Source organism: Agelaius phoeniceus, chromosome 5 (assembly GCF_051311805.1).
Source record: "Agelaius phoeniceus isolate bAgePho1 chromosome 5, bAgePho1.hap1, whole genome shotgun sequence".
Lineage (NCBI taxonomy): Eukaryota > Metazoa > Chordata > Aves > Passeriformes > Icteridae > Agelaius > Agelaius phoeniceus.
The window spans coordinates 22,417,159-22,435,691 of record NC_135269.1 but is presented as its reverse complement, the minus strand read 5'-3'; the positions used below and the strand labels follow the sequence as shown (position 1 = coordinate 22,435,691).

Genomic DNA, 18,533 nt, shown 5'->3' with positions numbered 1-18,533 from the left:
CTTGCAGGGTATCTCTGAGACCACTGTGCCTTTAAATTGCATAGAAATTACTTTCCCATCATAGGATCAACTTGAAATGGCACCACTGGCCAGGCACTGCAGTGATGCAGAGCAGAACCTTGTGCTGGTGCTGTGAAGACCCTTTTAAGCTCAGGCTGCTTTTTGTGTTCCTTAGCCTTGCAGTGTGTGAGCCAGAGCACTGCTTGGCTGCCGCTCTGTCCTGTGCAAGATGGAAAGAGTCTTGTGTCTTTTTTTTTTTTAACTGGCACAGTATTTTTCTTTAGCTTTCCATTTTTTTGTGCATCCCCATGGAAGGGACAAAATTAATTCCTCCTATTCACCATTTTCTGCTTTGCAGAGTGCAACCTCAAGCCAGGAGATTCTCATGGCTTCAGGTTAGTTGCTTCTCTGTGGCTCTCCAGAGAATGCTGTGGATGCTTCACACTGGTTTTTTGTGAGATTTTGGGGATGGTGTGAGTAGGTGAATGGTTACAATGGTAATAAGCATGGAAGAGAGATTGAGCTGGGACCTTTTCTATGGGGCCTACAAAAAATAGTTTCTGGAAGTTGTTGCTGGAGCTCTGTTTGTTGTCTGCACCGTCCTGCCCTAGGGCTGACCCCAGCAGGTGGTGGAAGGGATCTAAATTAGAGGGAAGGGCATAGTGAGATTTGGAGGAGATGTAAGAGATGAAGTTGATTACAAACATTCCTGTTCCTACACTGGGCCATTTTTCTGGGACAAAGGATTGACAACCAGATAATTACAGGTAATAAACCAGCTTTAAAAAAACGTTAAATTGTTGCAGGTTACAGTGTGGCCCTCATGGGCTGTTGCAGCAGCAGAACCGAGGGGCAGAGCCACCAGCCCAGCCCCAGCCTCTGGGAAATGGAGGTGAATCACCAGGCCTGCAGCAGCATCCTGTGCAAAGAGCCTTCTTTCCTGGGGAGCAGCTGAGTGCTCTGCTTGTTCCTGCTGCAGCTTCCCCCAGGGCAGAGCAAGCACCGTGGCCAAGAGAGGCAGTTCCAGCTGGGTTTCTGGGTACAGCAGCACTGACCTGCCAGGTTTAGGGTTTAGCTCTCTTCCATTTCTTCCACAAATTGATTCAAGTAGTACTTAATGTAAATGGAGAATGAGGATGCAGATTCAATGGCTGTGGAGTGGGAGTCCTCAGTGACAGGCACTGGAGTGGGGGAGCAAAGGTGGAAATTGCAGCTTTCCCAGCCTAGGATGTGAGGGAGGTCTCAGAGCAGTGGTTTGAGTGATCTGAAGATAAAATGTAGGCTGCTGCAGCCCAGCTAGAGCTCAGGCAGCACAGCCTGTTCTGGAGATGCTGGAGACAATATTCCTAGTTTCAGGACAGAGAGGTAGTACTAGTGGACAACTGCTGTCTGTTTGGGTTTAATTTTGTCTTTTCCCCGATGCTCTAGCAGTGGGAGCAAAAGCAGAAGGAAAAGGATAGCAAAAAAACTAAACCAAAACCTTTTTTGTCCTAAATTTGTGACTTCCATCCTTGCTAGCACTTCAAGCCTGTGTGGCTGGGCAGAACTAAGAGCTGGGCAGCCATGCAGCAAGAGGAAAAGTAAAATGTGAAATGTCTTGAAGCAATGCTGGTCTGGTACATGAGAGGAGAGAGGTGCAGGGAGCCAGCTCCCTGTGTTGGGGCAGCCTCCCTCTCTAAGACTTTGAATTTGGGTAAAACATACAGAGAAGGACACTGCAAAGCCAATTAGGTAAAACTACAGCCACTCTTTGGACTGGGCTTGGTTGTGTGGGAGGAGAATTGAGGGCAGGCCACCTTCTCTGCTCACCTGCAGCAGCAGAGGCCATGGGACACGTGCCCTGCAGGAGAGTCTGCCTTGGAGGTTTCACTATTGCTCAGCTCTCCAGCCCTAAGGAAGAGCAAGGGAGGAAGTGGAGGACTGATGATGATGGAGTACTTGGCCTTACAATGTGTTACTCATAATGTGGTTGCTTGCTACTAATTAAGCTGGAATTACACTGTGAATGGCTTAATTCAGTACTGCCCTAATTGACTTCTGATGGAGTTTGTGCAGAATGTCATGGAAGTGGGTGTTGTGGCAGGGTGTATCACTTGGGACAAATAGATCACTTCCTTAAGCTCCTTTTTAGGAGAAGAGCCATGGCTCAAATCCCTGACCTCATTTAAGACTGAGTTTGAAGGAGGGCTCTGTGGCAAGAAAAAGTCTCACTAGACATGAAGTTCTGGTGGCAGAGGATGGTGGTGCCAGTGGAGAGATTTGCCTAGAAGTGCAGGGATGCTGTGCTGTACAGGCAAGAGATGTGGGGCAGCCTCCACGAGCTTTGTGGGTGAAGCAATGATTTGGTAGAGGAAAGAAAAGGAGAAAGGAAAAAATACAACAAACTCTTGGAACTGTGATCAAAGGAACTTCCTGCCTTTCATTCCCACTGTATCCAGGGAAACATCTCCCTGTGCTGCCTTATAAAGAAACAGCATCACACAGGAGCTGAGCCCACCTTTCACTTTTCCTCCCCCAAACTCCTGGCACTGAGGCACTCCTGGTGCAGCAGCAAGGGAAGCATCCTTTCTCCTAGCCCAGGCTCTTCCCTTCTGGAATGCTTCACTCAATCCTGAGCTGTCCCTGGGATTTGAGAGGACCCTGGCAAAACTTCCCAGCCCTGCAAGCTGCTGGCTGGATGCAGCCTGCCCAGGCTGCCCCATGGCCAGCAGGCATGTGTTGAAAGCTTGTTTCATTTCCTTCTCAGCACTTCCCCATGGAAGCTGGGAGGGCATGGGGGCTGCATGCATCCTGTCTGTGCTGCCAAGTCCATCCTGGATCAGAGCTGGCTCTTTCAGACACTATTTCTGCCTCCCTGAGCTGGTGCAGCTGCAAGGAGCTCAGCTCTGGAGGACACACTGGCTCCAGCCTCAGGTGAGGCTCTCTGCCTGGGTATAAGTGTTGTTGCTAGGAACTGCAGCAGGCTTTGAAGCTGAGGTTATGGGCACAGCCAAAACAAGTTTTAATGAGGTAACACAGCCCAATTTGCTGTGCAGGCTTTTGATCCTGTGGGCTGTGCTTGTGCAGCTCACAGCTCACCAGTTCATCATTTTCGGAAGCACGAGGCACCCGGCTGTCTTGCCCTGATGTGTCCTTGTGGGTAAGGCACAGATAAAGCTCTTGATCAGCTTTTGCTTGAAGCTCAGCTCACCATTTCCCTCTCACCTGCAAAGTTTCTGGGAGGTGACTTCAAGGACATGGCTCCAGCACGGAACTGCAGTTGAACTGCAGCGGGCCCCCACACAGGAAAGGTGCCAGGTTTGGGCTGTCTGTGTTTGTTCAGGCCCCTGCTATGAGGCTGGAGGGGGTTTATCTGCATCCCAACACCCCTCCTTTGCTAAGGGAAGAGCTCACCTCTGTGCTGCAGCCAAGGAATTCGGTTCAGAGGAGGGATGGCCAGCACAGCTGGCAGCCCTGCTGCACCAGAGGATAACACAGAGCATCTCTGCAGCGTGGGTGGAAATCACACCGGGAGTAAAGCCCCGCCTACCTCAGAGGTCATTGCTGGCGCTGCTTCCCTGGGCAGGTGAGAAAACCAGAACTGCTTGAACAGAAAAAGTGCTGGGGCCCAGCACCTGCATTTGTGGGGCTGACTGGTGCAGGGCAGGTGGCCCCACTGCCACCATGGAAGTGTCAGGACCTGCATGTGCAGCGTGCCTGCAGGTCTGGTCCTCTCACTGGGTATAGCACGGCCCTGAACACAGCATGGCTTCAGAGGGACACCGAGGAAGAGCCAAGCCTGGCAACACATCCCCATGAAGGGACCTGACAGGTTTGCTTTGGGCAGAGGATGAAAGGGGATTAGGGAGAAAATCACAGAGGGAGACCAGATAGCAGCTTCTCTGTGGCTCCTCTCCCATAACCTGGGAGCAAAGAGATATGTGATGGACAGAGAAAGCAGGCACCCATTCCAGGGATGTGGGACATGGCAGGGACAGGGCTATGTCCAGGATTATCATGTAGGACCATTTCAAAACAGCTTCTTTCTGAAGCAAGATTTCAAGGTCCCAATCCCCTGAATGGACAGAGCAGTTGTTTCCTGCTCTGCTGTCCAGGATCTGGCAGATCAGTTCCCCAAAATCTTCCCTCTGCACTCCCCTGGCCCCTCTATGAGCTGTGCTAGAGGATGCCTGTTCTCCATGGGGCTGCAGTACCTGTGGCTTGCCCAGCAGGAGAGGCTGCCTCACGACCCTGCAATGAACTATTAAAAGCAACAAGATGATTAAAATAAACTGTCATGGGACATTCACTCCAAACAGAACACATGAGCTGGATCCTGTCATTTCCCAGGAAAGTTAATCTGTGTTTGCAGGCTGCCATGAAGTTGGGAGGAGCTCAGGCAGTGCTGGTGGGAGGCTCCCCCGACTAATTTCTCTACTGGCAAGGTGTGTGGGGGCAGCAGCACTGCTGTGGGCAGCTGGCTCTGTTTTCCCCCATCAAACAAAGCCTTTTCCTGACCACCGGGGTGGAATAAGCAATCACCTCCCAGCAGGCGCCGTGGTGGGAAGAGCTGGCTCTGGATGGGCTGGAGTTGCCCAGGCTCTGCTCCTGCCTTGGCTGGGCTGCACAAGGTGAGAGCTGCTTGGGAGCCTGTGGGGCACCTCTTGGTCACTGTCCCGCTTGCTGGGACATCCCAACGAGGCAGAGAGTGCTCCCTGTGAATTGTAGTGGGCCAGTTGGACTTGGATCCAGCCACAGCTCCCTTCTGCTCTTAGTTTCCTCCAGCACAGATCAGAGATTCCCTGAGAATGCTCCAGCTGATCCCAGCAACACTCCCACCTGCCCAACAGGGACCCTGCCTGTATGCACGCAGGGAACCCCACTAATATTGCCACAAAAGAGGCCCTCAGGCTCCCATTTAGGCTGGGGGTAAATCGATTGCCACTGCCCAGGTACCTTTGCTGGGGGGGATCACAGACACCTGGTCCCAGGTGCCCCAGCCCTGTGTCCTCCTCACACTGCTGGACCTGGCGACACCTGGTGTGTGCAGGGCTGACCTCTCCTGTTTGAGCTGCTGGGTGAGAGCAAACCAAGCAGCAGAGATGGGCTGCAGAGGCAGCAAAATTTTGCTCTGACATAATTTGTTCCTTTTACCTGCTTAGCTTTTAGATTTTGCCTTTTCTTTTTCTGGTGCAACTGGCACAGCCCTTCTTGCTAACCTGGGCAGTTACTGTGCCAGGACAGGGATTGCTCCCACGTGGCTTTGACGCTACTGTTTTCTGATTTTCTTGAGCAGTGAATAGAAAAATATTTACTGTCTTTTCTCTTTTTCTTTTTTCTCCTCTCCTCTCCTCCCAGCAAATCCTTTGATGCCAAGAGTCAGTCACAGCACAACATTTCACAGAAAATAAGTGCTTGTGGCAATTCTTGCTCTGCAATTTAAACTTTTGTCTTCTTTAAACAAAAAAAAGGGAAAAAAAAAAGAAGAAAAATGTGGGGACCTGAGGATCTGGAAGATCTGGTAGAACCCCACTGCTAAATTACTGCCTTAGAGATGACGTGGAAAGCGTGGATGGAGAATACCAGCTGTGACTGATGGACTGGGATGCGTTTAAAAATTAAGTACCTCAGAGAACTAATGAAGAATGGTTTCAGCTGAAGAAATTTCTCGTGGGTTGAAAGCTGGAGGAAAGAGATGAATTATCAACGATGCAGCAGGTGAAGGGGGCTGCCTCATTTCTTCCCGAAGCACAGAGAGCCCGATGTGTACTTACCTGTGTTGATTGGGAGCCCCGCTGAGCCTGATTATAATTCGCTCTCCGGGGCGAGCGTGCTGCGCTGGCGGCAGGGAGGAAGTGCAAAAGGAATTTGTCTGTGCCAGGATGAAATGTGATTACTGGCTGCACGCTGCAGCAGGGGCTTGTTTCTGGGGGTTGGGGATCCCACACTTCTCAGGTATCCTAGGAGTGCTAAAGCACTAGAGGGAAGTTTATTTTTTTGGCCTGTTTCTGACTGGTTTGGTGCCACGACACCTAAGCTGGCACTCGGTCACAGCACAGAGCCGATAGTGTGAGGTGATCTCTTTGAAACAAAGCAACAGCTGGGTAATAGCTTTATATGAAGGGGAGAGCTTTGCTATAACCTAATTCTAAAGCAGCTGCCCCACAGCCATGGAGGAGCTGGAAACTGCTTTAACAGTGGTTTTAGTTAGAGCTCGAGCAGTTTATGGACGGGATTACCTGGCATGATGTGTGTGCCAGCAGATTTCTGGGCTCAGTGACAGGGGACAGCCATGGGCAGCCTGAGCAGGGATTTTGGGGACGCTGCAGAGGGATTTGGGGTACACTGCAGAGACCTCAATGGCTGTGGGGAAGAAAAGGGCTGAGCAGAGGCAGGGCAGTAAGCCCTTGGCTTGTAGGCTCACACTCCTGATAGTTCTGGGAGCCTTCAATGAGGTTTTGGCAGAGGAGGGGTGAGTTCGTTCCTGCTCACAATCTGAACCTCTGGCTCTCATTTCTCTTCCTCTCCCTTCCCCTACTAATGTCTCCCAAGGGAAAGTTCCTGCTGCAGTAACAGGGAGGAAAAGACAAATCACAAAAGCAGAGGGCTGGGGGATGCCGGGTGGGCGGGGAAGCAACTCCAAGGGGCTGGGGCCGGCCTGCTGGAGCAGACTCAGGAATGCTGGAGAGGGAGTGGCAGCAGGGACACTGGAAAATGGATATTCAAGGGAGAAAAAGATTTTTAAAATCAATGTTAGCAGGTCCAGGAGATAAAACTGCAGTGACTTCCCTAGAATGACATGGTTATAGCCTCGTACCACAATTACATTTATTTGGGTGCCCTGCCTGTGCATTCTCACTGCTGAAGAATGCATTCAAACTGCTTCCAGCTTTTCCCTCTGTCGTAAATTGCTGGAATTTGTAGCACTTACTTGGGAAACTGTGGTGATTTCCCCATTCCATATTTAACCCATGTCACCCAAACCACCTAAACTCTATCTGAATGCAAGTTGTATGAAGAAAAGTGGTATTAATAAAGTCAGAAGCCAGTCTCTGGAGGGAGTGGCCAGCATGAGATAGTAATCCTGAGTCACACAGACAATTTCTGGGTCAGCCAGACCCTACAGCACAGGGCTGGTATCCCCAGCCAGCTCCAGTGTCACTCAGGCAGGGATTTCCACCACAGTTTTATCATCAGCTTCGCAGGGCTGTGGATATCCCTTTCTGAATTTTGCATGGGCTGGTAACGTTTCATTTTGATTTGAATCTCTAGCCCTGATCAAATGGCTGTTCAGCAGACAGGAATAGGAGAAGGGGCTGGAAAACATGACTAAATATGGCTGTGTTTCTGGTTGCTACAGACTGCAGGATTAGCGGCCCCTTCTTGCCAGCAGCCACAGCTGAAGTTCCCAAGGTTTGAGGGGAGCTATAGCCCAGTTCTCTCCCTGCCTTTTAAAATTATTTCTTTATTTGTTTATTTATTTTAATTTTCTTTGTTTTCCACAGAGAAATCTGCAAGCTATTGTGTGGGCTAGCAAACTTGGCTCCCTCCAGCTGCCTATAAAATTGCATTAGGCGTTTATATTTCCTGTAGTGGATTATGTGTTGTCTGGATTTCAGATGATTCCAGGCAAGAAGCTTAGCTTTTTTTTTTTTTTTTTTTGGGGGGGGGCACTACAAATTGCATTTGAAATAATTTAATCTTCTTGGAGATAGCAGAGCACTGGCAATCAGCAGATGGATGTGTTTCGAGACAGATGCAGGCAGCTTCCCTGCCTGCGACTTGCAGAGCTGCTCCAGCCCCGTGTGCATGGCACGGGCACCAGAGTCCTTGCCCTGTCCATGAGCACATCAATAACCTCATCGATTGCAATGATATTCCTCATGCTAAAGTTAGGCAAGTGCTTGAATGTCACACTGACTCACAAGTGAGGGATTTTTCGCGCTCTCCCAGGTCAGTTCTCTGACCCAGCTGGCTCCACACACATCGGGAGCTTATCTGAAATCTTGGTATTCATGCAGATGTAGCATACGTGGGGGATTTTCTTTTCAAACTGGAGGTTGACTTACTTTGAAAATATCCTCTTGGCTTGTATACAGAGTATTTATTGTGCTTTACCACTGTTTTCTAATTTGGATCTGAAGCCAAAGAGGCAGTAACTATTTTTAGAGTGGAGAAATCACACTGAAAAAAAAAAAAAAAAGGAAAATTATGTTTTCAAATTTTATTTGAAATCTGAGCTGCATCAGCAGCAAATAGCATTGTGAAAGGGTAAAATCATATTGCAAGTGCTTAGTGGTACAATGTTAGCATAAATTCACAGAGCACTTTTCTGCACGAAGGAAAATCGATCATCTTTTACTGCAAATGTACAATCTCAGGGCACGATTTTTGAGTCATGTTTATGTGAGTGAGTTGAGTCTCAAGTCCCTGTGATGCGAATGCTGCACGGCAGGACAGCCAGCAGGTGGAGTCATCTATAATGGATGTGCTGTGGTCTGGAAAGTTGAGTAAGTACAGGACGGGACACGTGGAAATTTCAGTTGGAAGCTGAGACCAAGGAAAATATAAGCAATGGAACTGGAAAACTGTGAGCGTGGCAGATACAAACAGCTAAAACTTTAGCAGCAACAGAGGAGGGACCTGCAAAATGTTTGGAACAGTGAAAAGCTGGAGCAATCCTGGAAACACTGCTGTGGCTTGGATCCCGAGGCGTAATTCATGCTGTTGTAATTTGCACAGATGGCGGATGTCTCAAGGGAAGGCTTGAACAGCTGGGAAACATCAGGGTGTGGGCCAGCTTCAACCACACACCCTTTCTTTATCCCTGAATCAGTCACAGAAGTGAAAGGTGATACCGAGATTGCTGCAGAAAATATCTGCAAGCTATTCTCTGTGCTGGGAGATGGCTCCTCTTGCACGGTGAGTCCTGTTAAGGACCAGCTTAACTTGGCATTTTGTGTGTAAGAATGCACTTTCAGAAGCTTTTCAATGAACCAGTTAGGGAGGAAGAATCAGCCTCAACTCCAGAGATCAGCCATGTAGTAAATTGAGTTGTAGCTGAAGGGCCCTAATAAACAGGGTGCTTCACTGAAAATGAACAGGAGTTATGTGATAACCCTGCCTCCTGCCACCCTGTTCTGTTCCACGATGTGCCCAGCCACCACAGAGAATGTTTTGCTTTGTCCTTTGCTCTATCTGCCTGTTACACCAGGAATGAATGTTGCCTCCAGCAGGGCATTTGCCCTTCTCAAGCTGTGCGGCCTCCAGCCTATTTGGAAATGCGCAGTTGCAAATAATGATTGGTATTCTCTCTTTGTCTGTGTGCCCGTGTAAGCTGAGTATGTCAGGCTGCTACAGACTCCTGTCTGAGAGAGGAGAGGGTGGCAAAGCCCTGAGATGCTTCAGAGACACAGCCAGAGATGTGTGGCCAGGCCACTGGAGGACTGCATCCACAGCAGCCACTGCTGTCCCCTTGATGTGGACTCCAGCCTTCAGCCACCTCTGGTTCACTCATGACAGGCAGCCGAGGGGAATAAGCACCAGGTATTTCCCAAGTACTGGATCTCTGGCATCCAGTGGGTAGGGGAGAGCCAATGAGGTTTTTTTCTTCTGGTCTGTGTCCCCATGGAGGGAGGTACCCTGTGGTAGCTCTGTGGCTCACACTGTTTCTCTTGGTCATTATCTCAGTCTCATTTATCCAGTCAGCCCTGCCATCTCAACGGGAAAACAAGAGACCCTTCATCTCCCAGATGTGCTCTTCACACACCTTTCTGCTATTACACATTTTTAGGATATAGAGGGATGCTGTTTCATGTTAGAAGTGCTGAAGGACCTACTTTATTCCCCATGCCCCCAGGCATAAGCAGTGCAGGCAGATGGCATTTTTATGCTAATTGCATCCATGCAGGTAACTGCATCTGTGCTGCAGATGCCATTTGGGACACCTGAAATGCCACACCTGCTGTACAGCCTGATGCCCCACAGAACCACAGACCAAGCAAACAGCAACCATAAATGTGCTGCAGGGATGTTTGCAGGAAACAGGAAAATGAGTCAGGAAGGTTTTGCTCTGAGCTCTCTGGTGGATTCCCAGCTGCTGACACTGCTGCCTTGCTGGAGTGCCGAGGTGCTTGGAGGCGTTTCCTGAAGCCAGGTGTCCTCATTGCAAGAGGTGGCACTGGGAAAAGAGCAGGTGCATTGTGGTTGTTGGCCCAGTGAGTGACAGCTGCCAGCACCTTGCGTCACAGGGACATGTTGATGTTGGCATCGGGCACTGGCATCGTCCTGGCACATGGTTTGGGCCAGGTGACAAGGTCTTTGGATTTTGCTGGCTTAGGTTATATATTTTCAGCTGTGTGCTAATTGGTTACAGGAAAAGGCAGCTTCTGCTGGTAAAATTTTGTAGCAAATTGCTGGCCTGAGATAAGGAAGACGAAACATTTACTCACAGTAGTTACTACTGAAAGCTCCATCACCGCTTCTGGCGAAACCAGGACCAAAGTCCAGGCTGAAACTTTACCTTGGCGGCACTTCATCACCTGTGGGAGCACTGCTGTGAGGAGGAAGAGCATTTGGCTCCAGAGGCTTGTCTGATTGGACAGAAACAGCAGGAAGGAGCATGGTTTGGCTTGGTGCTAGACCTCACCTGACCCACTTAGCAGAGAGACAAAATTGTCCATGAAGGAGAGGAACAAAGCTGCTGGAGGCTGAAAGGGCAAGAGAGAGCTGGTCAGCAGGGTGAGATATGGTGTGTAGATGATGGAATCAGCAAGAAACACTTCTCAGTTGTGGTGGTGGAAAGAAGACATTTGCTTTGAAGTTCTCTGCATGATTTCTATGCCTTAGAGCCAAAGGCTAACAACTGAGTTTGCGCCTCTCTTCATGTCTGTGCCTTAGAACCTTCATGAGTCACCGCCTCTGCTCCATTCAAGCACCTTCTGGGACCCAGCCCTTTGTACTTCCATAGATGTTTCACACCCGGCATCCTGATGAGACTGATTTCCAGCCCAGCGGGAGAACCAGCACGTTTCTCCAAGGAATCTCTTCAGAAGGTATCCTTCTGAGGGGAGGAAACCACCACAATTTTATTCTAAAATTGTATGAATCTGTTCAGGAAAGATATACTCTTCATGCCAGCTTCTGGGAGCTCTCTGCCAGGATAACACATCCTAGGATTGCCTGTCTTTGATCTGTCAAAGGCAAAGCGCTGGTGAGCGCTCTTCAAACTTGCCCATGAAATCACAGCACATAGGAGCCTTTGGGAAGAGTGCTGTGCAGCAGTGGAAGGGTTAACAGAGTCAGCTGTCTATTTAGTATGTCTCAGATGTCACATACAAATACCTAAAAGGCAGCTGGGTTGTGTGAAAGGAAATCAACGGATTAAGATTGTGTCTTAGCTCAAAAGCTTTTTTGTGACTTCAGGAATGCCTCATATCCCATCTGTTAAATGGAGATAATACCCATCCCACAAACATACCATGAAGATAAATTAATTAATCTTATTTTAAGAGGAAATGGAAAGATCTGGATGAATGGTAGTATGCAGTAACACGGCAGTAGTGTCTGAAAGCTCACAATGGCACAGAGCATGGTGGTGGCAGCTGCAGGTCACTGAGGACTCAGCTCTTTCCACCTGCACTATAAGTCAGGGTGCTCCCCTGGCAGGCTGCATACCATAGCCAGCTGAAAATGCCTCTCCAAGGGATGTGCCTATGGCACTGCCAGCTCTGCCAGGAGCTGCTCTGCAGCACAGACCACGTGCACACAGGATGCAAGGCAGAACTGGCAGCAGCTGTGGCACCTGCATGGCAGGAGATGATGGAAATGGGGTTAGGAGAAGGAGAAGAGAAAAATGGAAGCTGGGCACCATAAGGCAACTCCTTTCTTTGATATCCCCAAGGGAAGGGTCAGATAGACTCTCACCACAGTGAGAGGAATGCTCCCAAGATTTCTCTCCAAACTGTTTATTCCTAACTTGTCTGAAGGTTGAGGCCTTCTGCAGGCCTATTGCCCTCATAGGCAATACCTTAACCTGGACTATTCATGTAGAATCCCTTCTCAAAAGTAGGGGGGGAAGGAGAAATACAAAAAAGCTGTTTTTCTCTGTATGAGCAGCATCCCAGCCATGAGAATTTCAGCTTCTTTCCAAGCCAAGAATGGACTGAACACGTTTCTTCAGTGTTGTTTGACAGTCTGGCTCATTTTATCAAACCCAGTCAAGATGAATGAGACATGTGTTTACCCTTGGTGGGTGAGCAGACAAAAGCTGCATGTAATTGTCTTTTGGGTGCCTGCCACTCCGTGGGGATTTACAATCATTTTGAAAAAAAGAGATTTCCCCCGTCACTGGAGGAGACAAGCTGGCACCTCAGCAGAAAACATACCACTTAAAATAGCTTTCAGTGTGGCCTTGAAAACTATTTTTGGATGAGGAAAAATGTGGTGTAAAGGAAGACTGGAGTCATGTATGGTAACTGTCACTCAAAACTAAAGGCTCTATAATTTCATGAAGATCAACAGATGTAGCACATACAGGGGATATGGAACACCAAGATAATCTAACTGGTCCCCAGGCTTTCTTACACATGGTGATATTCGAGAATTCAAGAAAGGCTTCCTCACACTGACCAACTCCATTTTTAGTTTCTTCCTTTTTCTCCAAATGGTTGGCAGGCAGGAGTGTCATTCCCATCCCATAATCAAGCCAACCACAGATTTGTATTATGATCTGTGGATTAGCTCTCCATCAAGTTGCCATGGCTTCCAGACTATGCTCAGGACAACGCAGGCTGCCTATGCCTTCCTCATTCTAGAGCAGATATTGTCCTTAGCGCCACCAGATAGCAGCTGAGTAATAAAATCAACTCCAAGTTTTGGTTGAGGATCCCAAATTTGTTCCTCAAGATCAAAAACATGGAGGCACACAAAAGGGCTGATGAACAGGCTTTGGGTTCTTGCAGACTAGTGTCTCCATCTGGTTGGAAGTCATATGCAGGAGAAAAAATGAGGAGATATAAATATATGTATATAAGTGCAAGAGAAACCCATGGAGGCCATTAGGGACAAGAAACCAGTGCAGCCCTTTCTCAAGAAATCAGATGTGCTCTGGGGCTGCAAGGTGAGCCCTGGAGTGAGGTGCAAGGAAGAGGCCAGGAAAAGGCCGGAACGAACACAATGCACCGAGGGATGCGAGGCTGCTCTGAGCGGGATACGGGGCTACAGAGCTGGGCAGCACATCCCGTGCCGCTGGATCCTCCTAAAGCGGGGGTCAGGTCAGTACCCGTCACCCCAGATTCACCTCAGCTCCTTAGGGAAGATCTGCGGAAACCTCACGCCGAAAGGCAACTCTGCGCCGACGGGGCCGGGATCAAGCCGGGCCGTGACGGGAGACCCGGCTCTGCCCGAGGGCTGGGTGCCCCGCACTCCTCCGGCCACCGTGACCGCCGCAGCCCCGCCGGGGGTCCCGCACCCGCCGTGGGCTCCCGCAGGGCGGTGGCGGCCGGACCCGGGGCGGGCTGGGCGCAGTCCCGCTGCCGAGCGCGGTGCGGCGGGGCCGGCCGGGCTGGGCCGAGCGGCCATTTCCCGCCGCCCCGTGCGGCTCCGCGGCGCCCGGAGCCCCGCGCCAGCCCCGCGCCGGCCCCGCCCCGCCCAGCGCCCCGCCCCGCCCCGCCCCGCCCGGCGCCGCCGCCGCCGCCGAAGGTTTCCGAGAGGGGGTCGCGCTGCTCCGGCGGCGTTTCCGGAGATTGCCGAGGGGCTCCGGCCCCTCCCCAGCCGCCGCCGAGCCCGTGACCGAGGCGCTCCGGTGGGTCGGAGCCCGGCGCGCCCGCTGCTGCTCCGGTCGCGGCGCGGGGCTCGCCGCCCTCCTCCTTCTCCTCCTGCTGCTCCCGCTCCTCCGGCAGCGCCGGGCGCCGCGGTGACAGAGCGGGGTGATCGGGGCGGGGGGCGGCCGGGGCTCCGGCGGCGCGGATGGCGGAGGGCGGCCAGCCCCCGCAGCAGCAGCAGCCACAGCCGCAGCTCCTGGCCGGCGGCGGCGCGGGGTCCGCCCGCGGCGTGAAGCGGGAGCCGGAGCTGGAGCAGCCCATGCCCGGCGGGGACGGCGCGGAGGGCGGCCACAGCAAGCGGCTGCGGACGGAGGCGGAGGCCGACGGCGGCGGCATGCAGGTAGCGGGCAGGGCCGGGCCGTCCCCGGTTCTCCCTCCCCGGGGCTCGGCCGGGCCGGGCCGGGCCGCGTTTGATTTCGGTTTGCGGGATTCGGCGCGTTGCGCTCGGGCGTGCGGCCCTTTCCCCGCGGGCAGCCAGGCGAGCGCGGCTCCCCCGGGCCGAGCCCGGCGGCTCCCGGGGCGCAGCCCAGCACGTGGGGCAGCGGCGCGGGGCCCTGGGGCAGCCACCGCCGGGTCCGCGCCCCGGGCACCGCCGGGCAGCCCGGGGAGGCCGCGGGGTCGGGGTCGGGTGCGGGACACCGGCAGCGCTCCGGGCCCGGCGGGGTTTACGCGCGGCGCTTGGGGCTTGTGCAGCGCCAGGAGAAATCCCAGGTGCTGCCTGGGAAGGGGGGAAGCGGAGCAGTGGGGCGTCTTCTAGGGTGGTTCAGAGTCCCACGTTTCTGTCGTCTCCTGCCAGCGCGGTTTGATCGTCCCCAAAACATCGCTTGTTTCAGGTGCGTTGGCCTTTGTGTTTGTGGGGTGATACTGCCAAGGTGTTTCTGCCTCCCTTTGTCTGAGTGTTGTGGAGGATTGTTTTATCATGGCAGTTGCACTGGCCTTTTCTGCTTCTGTCTCTCGTGATGAGAATATCAGAGCTCTTTGGAAGCAGCGTGATTTATTCATCTGAGCTTGTTTCTCTTCTCACCTTTTCTGGGGTTAGTAAGGCTCCTGGCTTTCCAAAGGGAGTATCCCATTCTTTCCATGGTGTTTCTTATCAAGATGCCAAATGTTGGCCAACACTCTTCCCTTTTTATTTCCTAGGCTGTCCCCAGTTTTTCACGCTCAAGAATTATTTATTTTTTAAACAGCTTGCGGCAGGAAGGTTTTGTTTGTGGTTCTGTCTGATGTTCAGCCTTTCATGGTGGTCTCTCCACCCCACAGCGTCAGTCTTTCCCAAGTGTGATGGTGTGGCCTGAGCGTTTGCTGGAGCTTTGTACCCGAGCGCTGCTGCTGCTTGTGCTCTCCCAAGGGCCAGTGCAAATCGTGTAGTGCTCCTTTATCCCTTGAAGTAGTGTGCTCTCCCACACGTAGGTGTCAGGTATGACTCAGGCAATGTGTACAATTGCAAGGAGAAAGATGCTCAGCATCACAGTGTTTATACGGTGTGTCTTGCTAGGAGTTATGAATGAGTGCACAAGCATAGTGACACGAAATTCTTCCAGCTCCTCAGAGTTCAACTGAGGCAGAGATCCTGTGTACTTACAGAAGATGCACCAGTTTACCCTGGATACAGTGGTTTAACTGGCTGTTTTTGATACAAACCTGGGTAAATCAGCTGAAAATTGCTCAAGAAGGGACTTGGGCTGGTTTAGCAAAAGTCTGTGGTTTTTTGTTTGTTTGTTTATTTTTTGTTTTTAATTGCAAATTAGTACAATTTTTCTACAGATAAAAAACTCCCTCCTGTATTTACATTGAAAAGTGTCTTGTCTGTTCAGTGAATAGTAAGATTGCAGTGTTCAGCCATGGGGCTACAACAGTGTGCGTAATGCTGGTGGTCATGATAGTAGGGATTGGTTGTCAAATTAATTAGCAGAAAGTTGGGGTTTATTTCTGTACCAGATAGTGGGAAACAGTGGAGAAATTAGGTGAGGTGCAACTAGTAGAGCCCAATTTTTAAGTGTGTCTGTAGTCAGTGTAGCTGTTCTTCAGATTAGGACACTCATATTGTACTTATTTGGCATTCTTAATTTTAATCTTTCCATATGTGTCCATATGGAAAATTTTTTTAATCCTTTTATTATAAAAGATGAAAATAAACATATACATGTGTGTATGTATGTATATATGTGCAAATACATACCATCATTTGGAACTAGGTGATCCTTAAGGTCCTTTCTAACCAAACTGTTCTATAATTCTCTGTCCAGAAGTTTCCCTTGACTTTTTTTAGTTTTAAAAAGTGTAGTTTATATATTTGGAGAATCTTCTCATGTTTGCAAGCAAGAAGTACCAAATTAGAAGCCAAACTTACCAATAACATCAGAGGTAGGAAAAATATGTTCTTTAATGTTTGGGAAATTCGGTATCTTTTTCCTTAAAAGACAAAACACAAGATTGCCCTTCATAAGGATTTCGCTTTAGATAGTGCCTTCTTTTGAAGTACCTTATTTTAGAATAACAGCTTCTTTTTAGTAAATCCTCTATGTTTAACTGTATGTAATGCTTACAAGAGGAATAAAGAGCCTATTCTTTGATGTTTTCTTTCCTCCCTCTCCTATGTACTAGAGGCTTTCTGAAAGCTGGAAATCAGACCAGCAACCGTTGTACCTTGTTTTTCCTGGAGATCCTGTCAATTTTCTACTTCCTGTTCCAGAGCTACGGGTTGCTGCTGTGTAAACTTGGTGACCTCGTGTCTCTGGGCTGATAGCAAGGAATCACGGAATGCTATGCCCCCCACCATTTCTTCTTTGAATAACCTGTACCTACCAATGGCTCAGGATACAAACACAGTGTGTAATGCTGAAATAAATCATTTAGATGTACAAATTATTAATGTAGCTGTAAAACTAATAGATTTTTGGGGGGGTCTATTAGCATGAAATATCAAAACTAGGCTATAGGGAGATAAGACAGTAGCTAGTTATTAATACCTTGGGGCTGGGGGTACCTGAAAGCTTTGAATAGCCCTTAGATTTAGTGGTGTTCTTGTTTTCTGCTGTCTCAGGCCAGCATGCTCAGACAGCTTATGCAGTTAGGGTTTCATTATCTAATCCATCTTTGATCAGGCTGGATAAATGGTGTTTGGCCAGTGCTGATCTTGTTAGGAGGGTGGTGTAAAGCTGCTTGAGTTGGGATTGGGACAAATCGGATCATGGCTGCTATCTGCTTCTGGGACATATTTCAGCTAATCGTGGCGTGGGAGGAAAAGGTCTACCAGGAACTGCTGGGTTTTAGCTCTCGCTGTTCCATAAATGGCAAAAGTCAAATGCTACCGGCCAGGAATGTCACCTAGAAGTATTTGGACAGGTTTGTAAGTAAAAGGCTTTGGAAGTAAAAGGCCCCAAAGGTACTGCTGATTTAACCGTATAAATACTAGCAAGGAACTACCTCATGCTCTGTTTGCTGACTTGGATGATTGAATCATTTGGATCAGCTTGCTGATCTGGGTAAAAATAATGCCTAACACAGGGGAGAAGACAAAAAAAGAAAGTTGTATTAGCCTGGTGAAACTGCACTGAAATGCAGTTGTTGATGCAGCTGTATTTGCTTCTTGTTAGAAAAGACTGACTGCTGCACAGATGGAAGAGAAAGTACCCTTGCAACAATCTCTCTCCTCCTCTGCTCCTTGTGTGATGAAAGATGAGAAGTGTTGTGGCTAGCTGGGAAGTGTCCCTTTCTCTTTCAAACTGCAGACAAGGGTGTTATTCTGGGGTGCTGTTTTTGTCTTCGCCTTCTAGGTGCTAGAGGTGTACAGACAGTTTACTGCTGAAAAAGTTACTAAACTATCATCCCCTTGTTTTGCATGGGGTTGAATGAGTTAATCAGCTCCTCTTTTAGTCCCAAGCTGAATTTTGATTTAACTTTTTTTGGGGTCTAGGCTGGTTAGTAAATTAAAATCATACTTTGTGGTAATACATGGGTGGAATTAGAGGCAAGGTGTGAACAGAGGTGATCCTTGTTCCTCTTTCATGAATGACTTGTGTGCTCAGTATCCCTGAGTATTTGGAGAATTACCTTTCTTGCAACCGTGAGTGTGGCCAGCTGGTCAGGACAGAAGTTAATGCAGCTGTGGTCTGTGCCTTGCCCAGTCCACAAAAACCTTTAGTGGCAGCAATGAGTGGTGACTTTGTGTTGTCATTCAGCCATGTCAGCACAGGGTTCATAAAGATGACTAGTGGTGTTGAGATCAGTCCCCTGTGACTAAAAAGATGATGTAATAGACGATAAGTCTTTGCTCCACAAGAAAGTCTGCGGTTTCTCATCCTACCGTGAGCCAGAAGATGGTCTATGACACCCTCTACCAGCCTGACCTCTTTCCAGCACAGTGACTGGAAACCTTGTACTGCAGGGTGCCACAGAAAGGGGAGAGTGGGGACATGGCTGGTGCTTCATGGCAACCAGTGTCCTTGTTCAAGCTGTGGCCTGTTTGTGGTGCTCCAGAGGATGGCAAGAAATCAGTCTGCTGATAATTTCTAGATAGGTTTGGGTTTACAAGTAAGAGGGCTGACTGGGATTGTAATCAAGATGGGGGCAGTGAATAACAGCTTTTGTGCTGTGAGGGACCCTTTGGAAGTCTGTATTTTTATATCTTACAGAAGAGAACATCTAGTTCCAGTAAATTGTGGAAAAGCTGTGTAATCAGGTTAGCTTTTTCCTCCCTCTTATTTTTCATGGCATGGCTGTCTCTGTAAA

General features: G+C 49.7%; 1 protein-coding gene across 13 annotated transcripts in view; it reads left to right on the top strand.

Annotated features, from left to right (window-relative positions):
• Nucleotides 1-13,659: 13,659 nt before the first annotated feature.
• The window catches only part of RBFOX2 (RNA binding fox-1 homolog 2), a 171,060-nt gene continuing 166,186 nt past the window's right edge, over nucleotides 13,660-18,533 (top strand). For 4 of the 13 annotated variants that reach the window (XR_013182342.1, XM_077178525.1, XM_077178519.1 and 1 more), the window contains exon 1: nucleotides 13,665-14,142. Coding sequence is in view for 12 of the 13 variants with exons in the window: in XM_077178525.1 (XP_077034640.1) it covers nucleotides 13,948-14,142 (195 nt within the window). In the remaining variant the exon portion in view is untranslated. Of the gene's footprint in view, nucleotides 14,143-18,533 lie in introns of all 13 variants that reach the window. The other 9 variants (XM_077178537.1, XM_077178521.1, XM_077178526.1 and 6 more) reach the window with 5 other exon arrangements.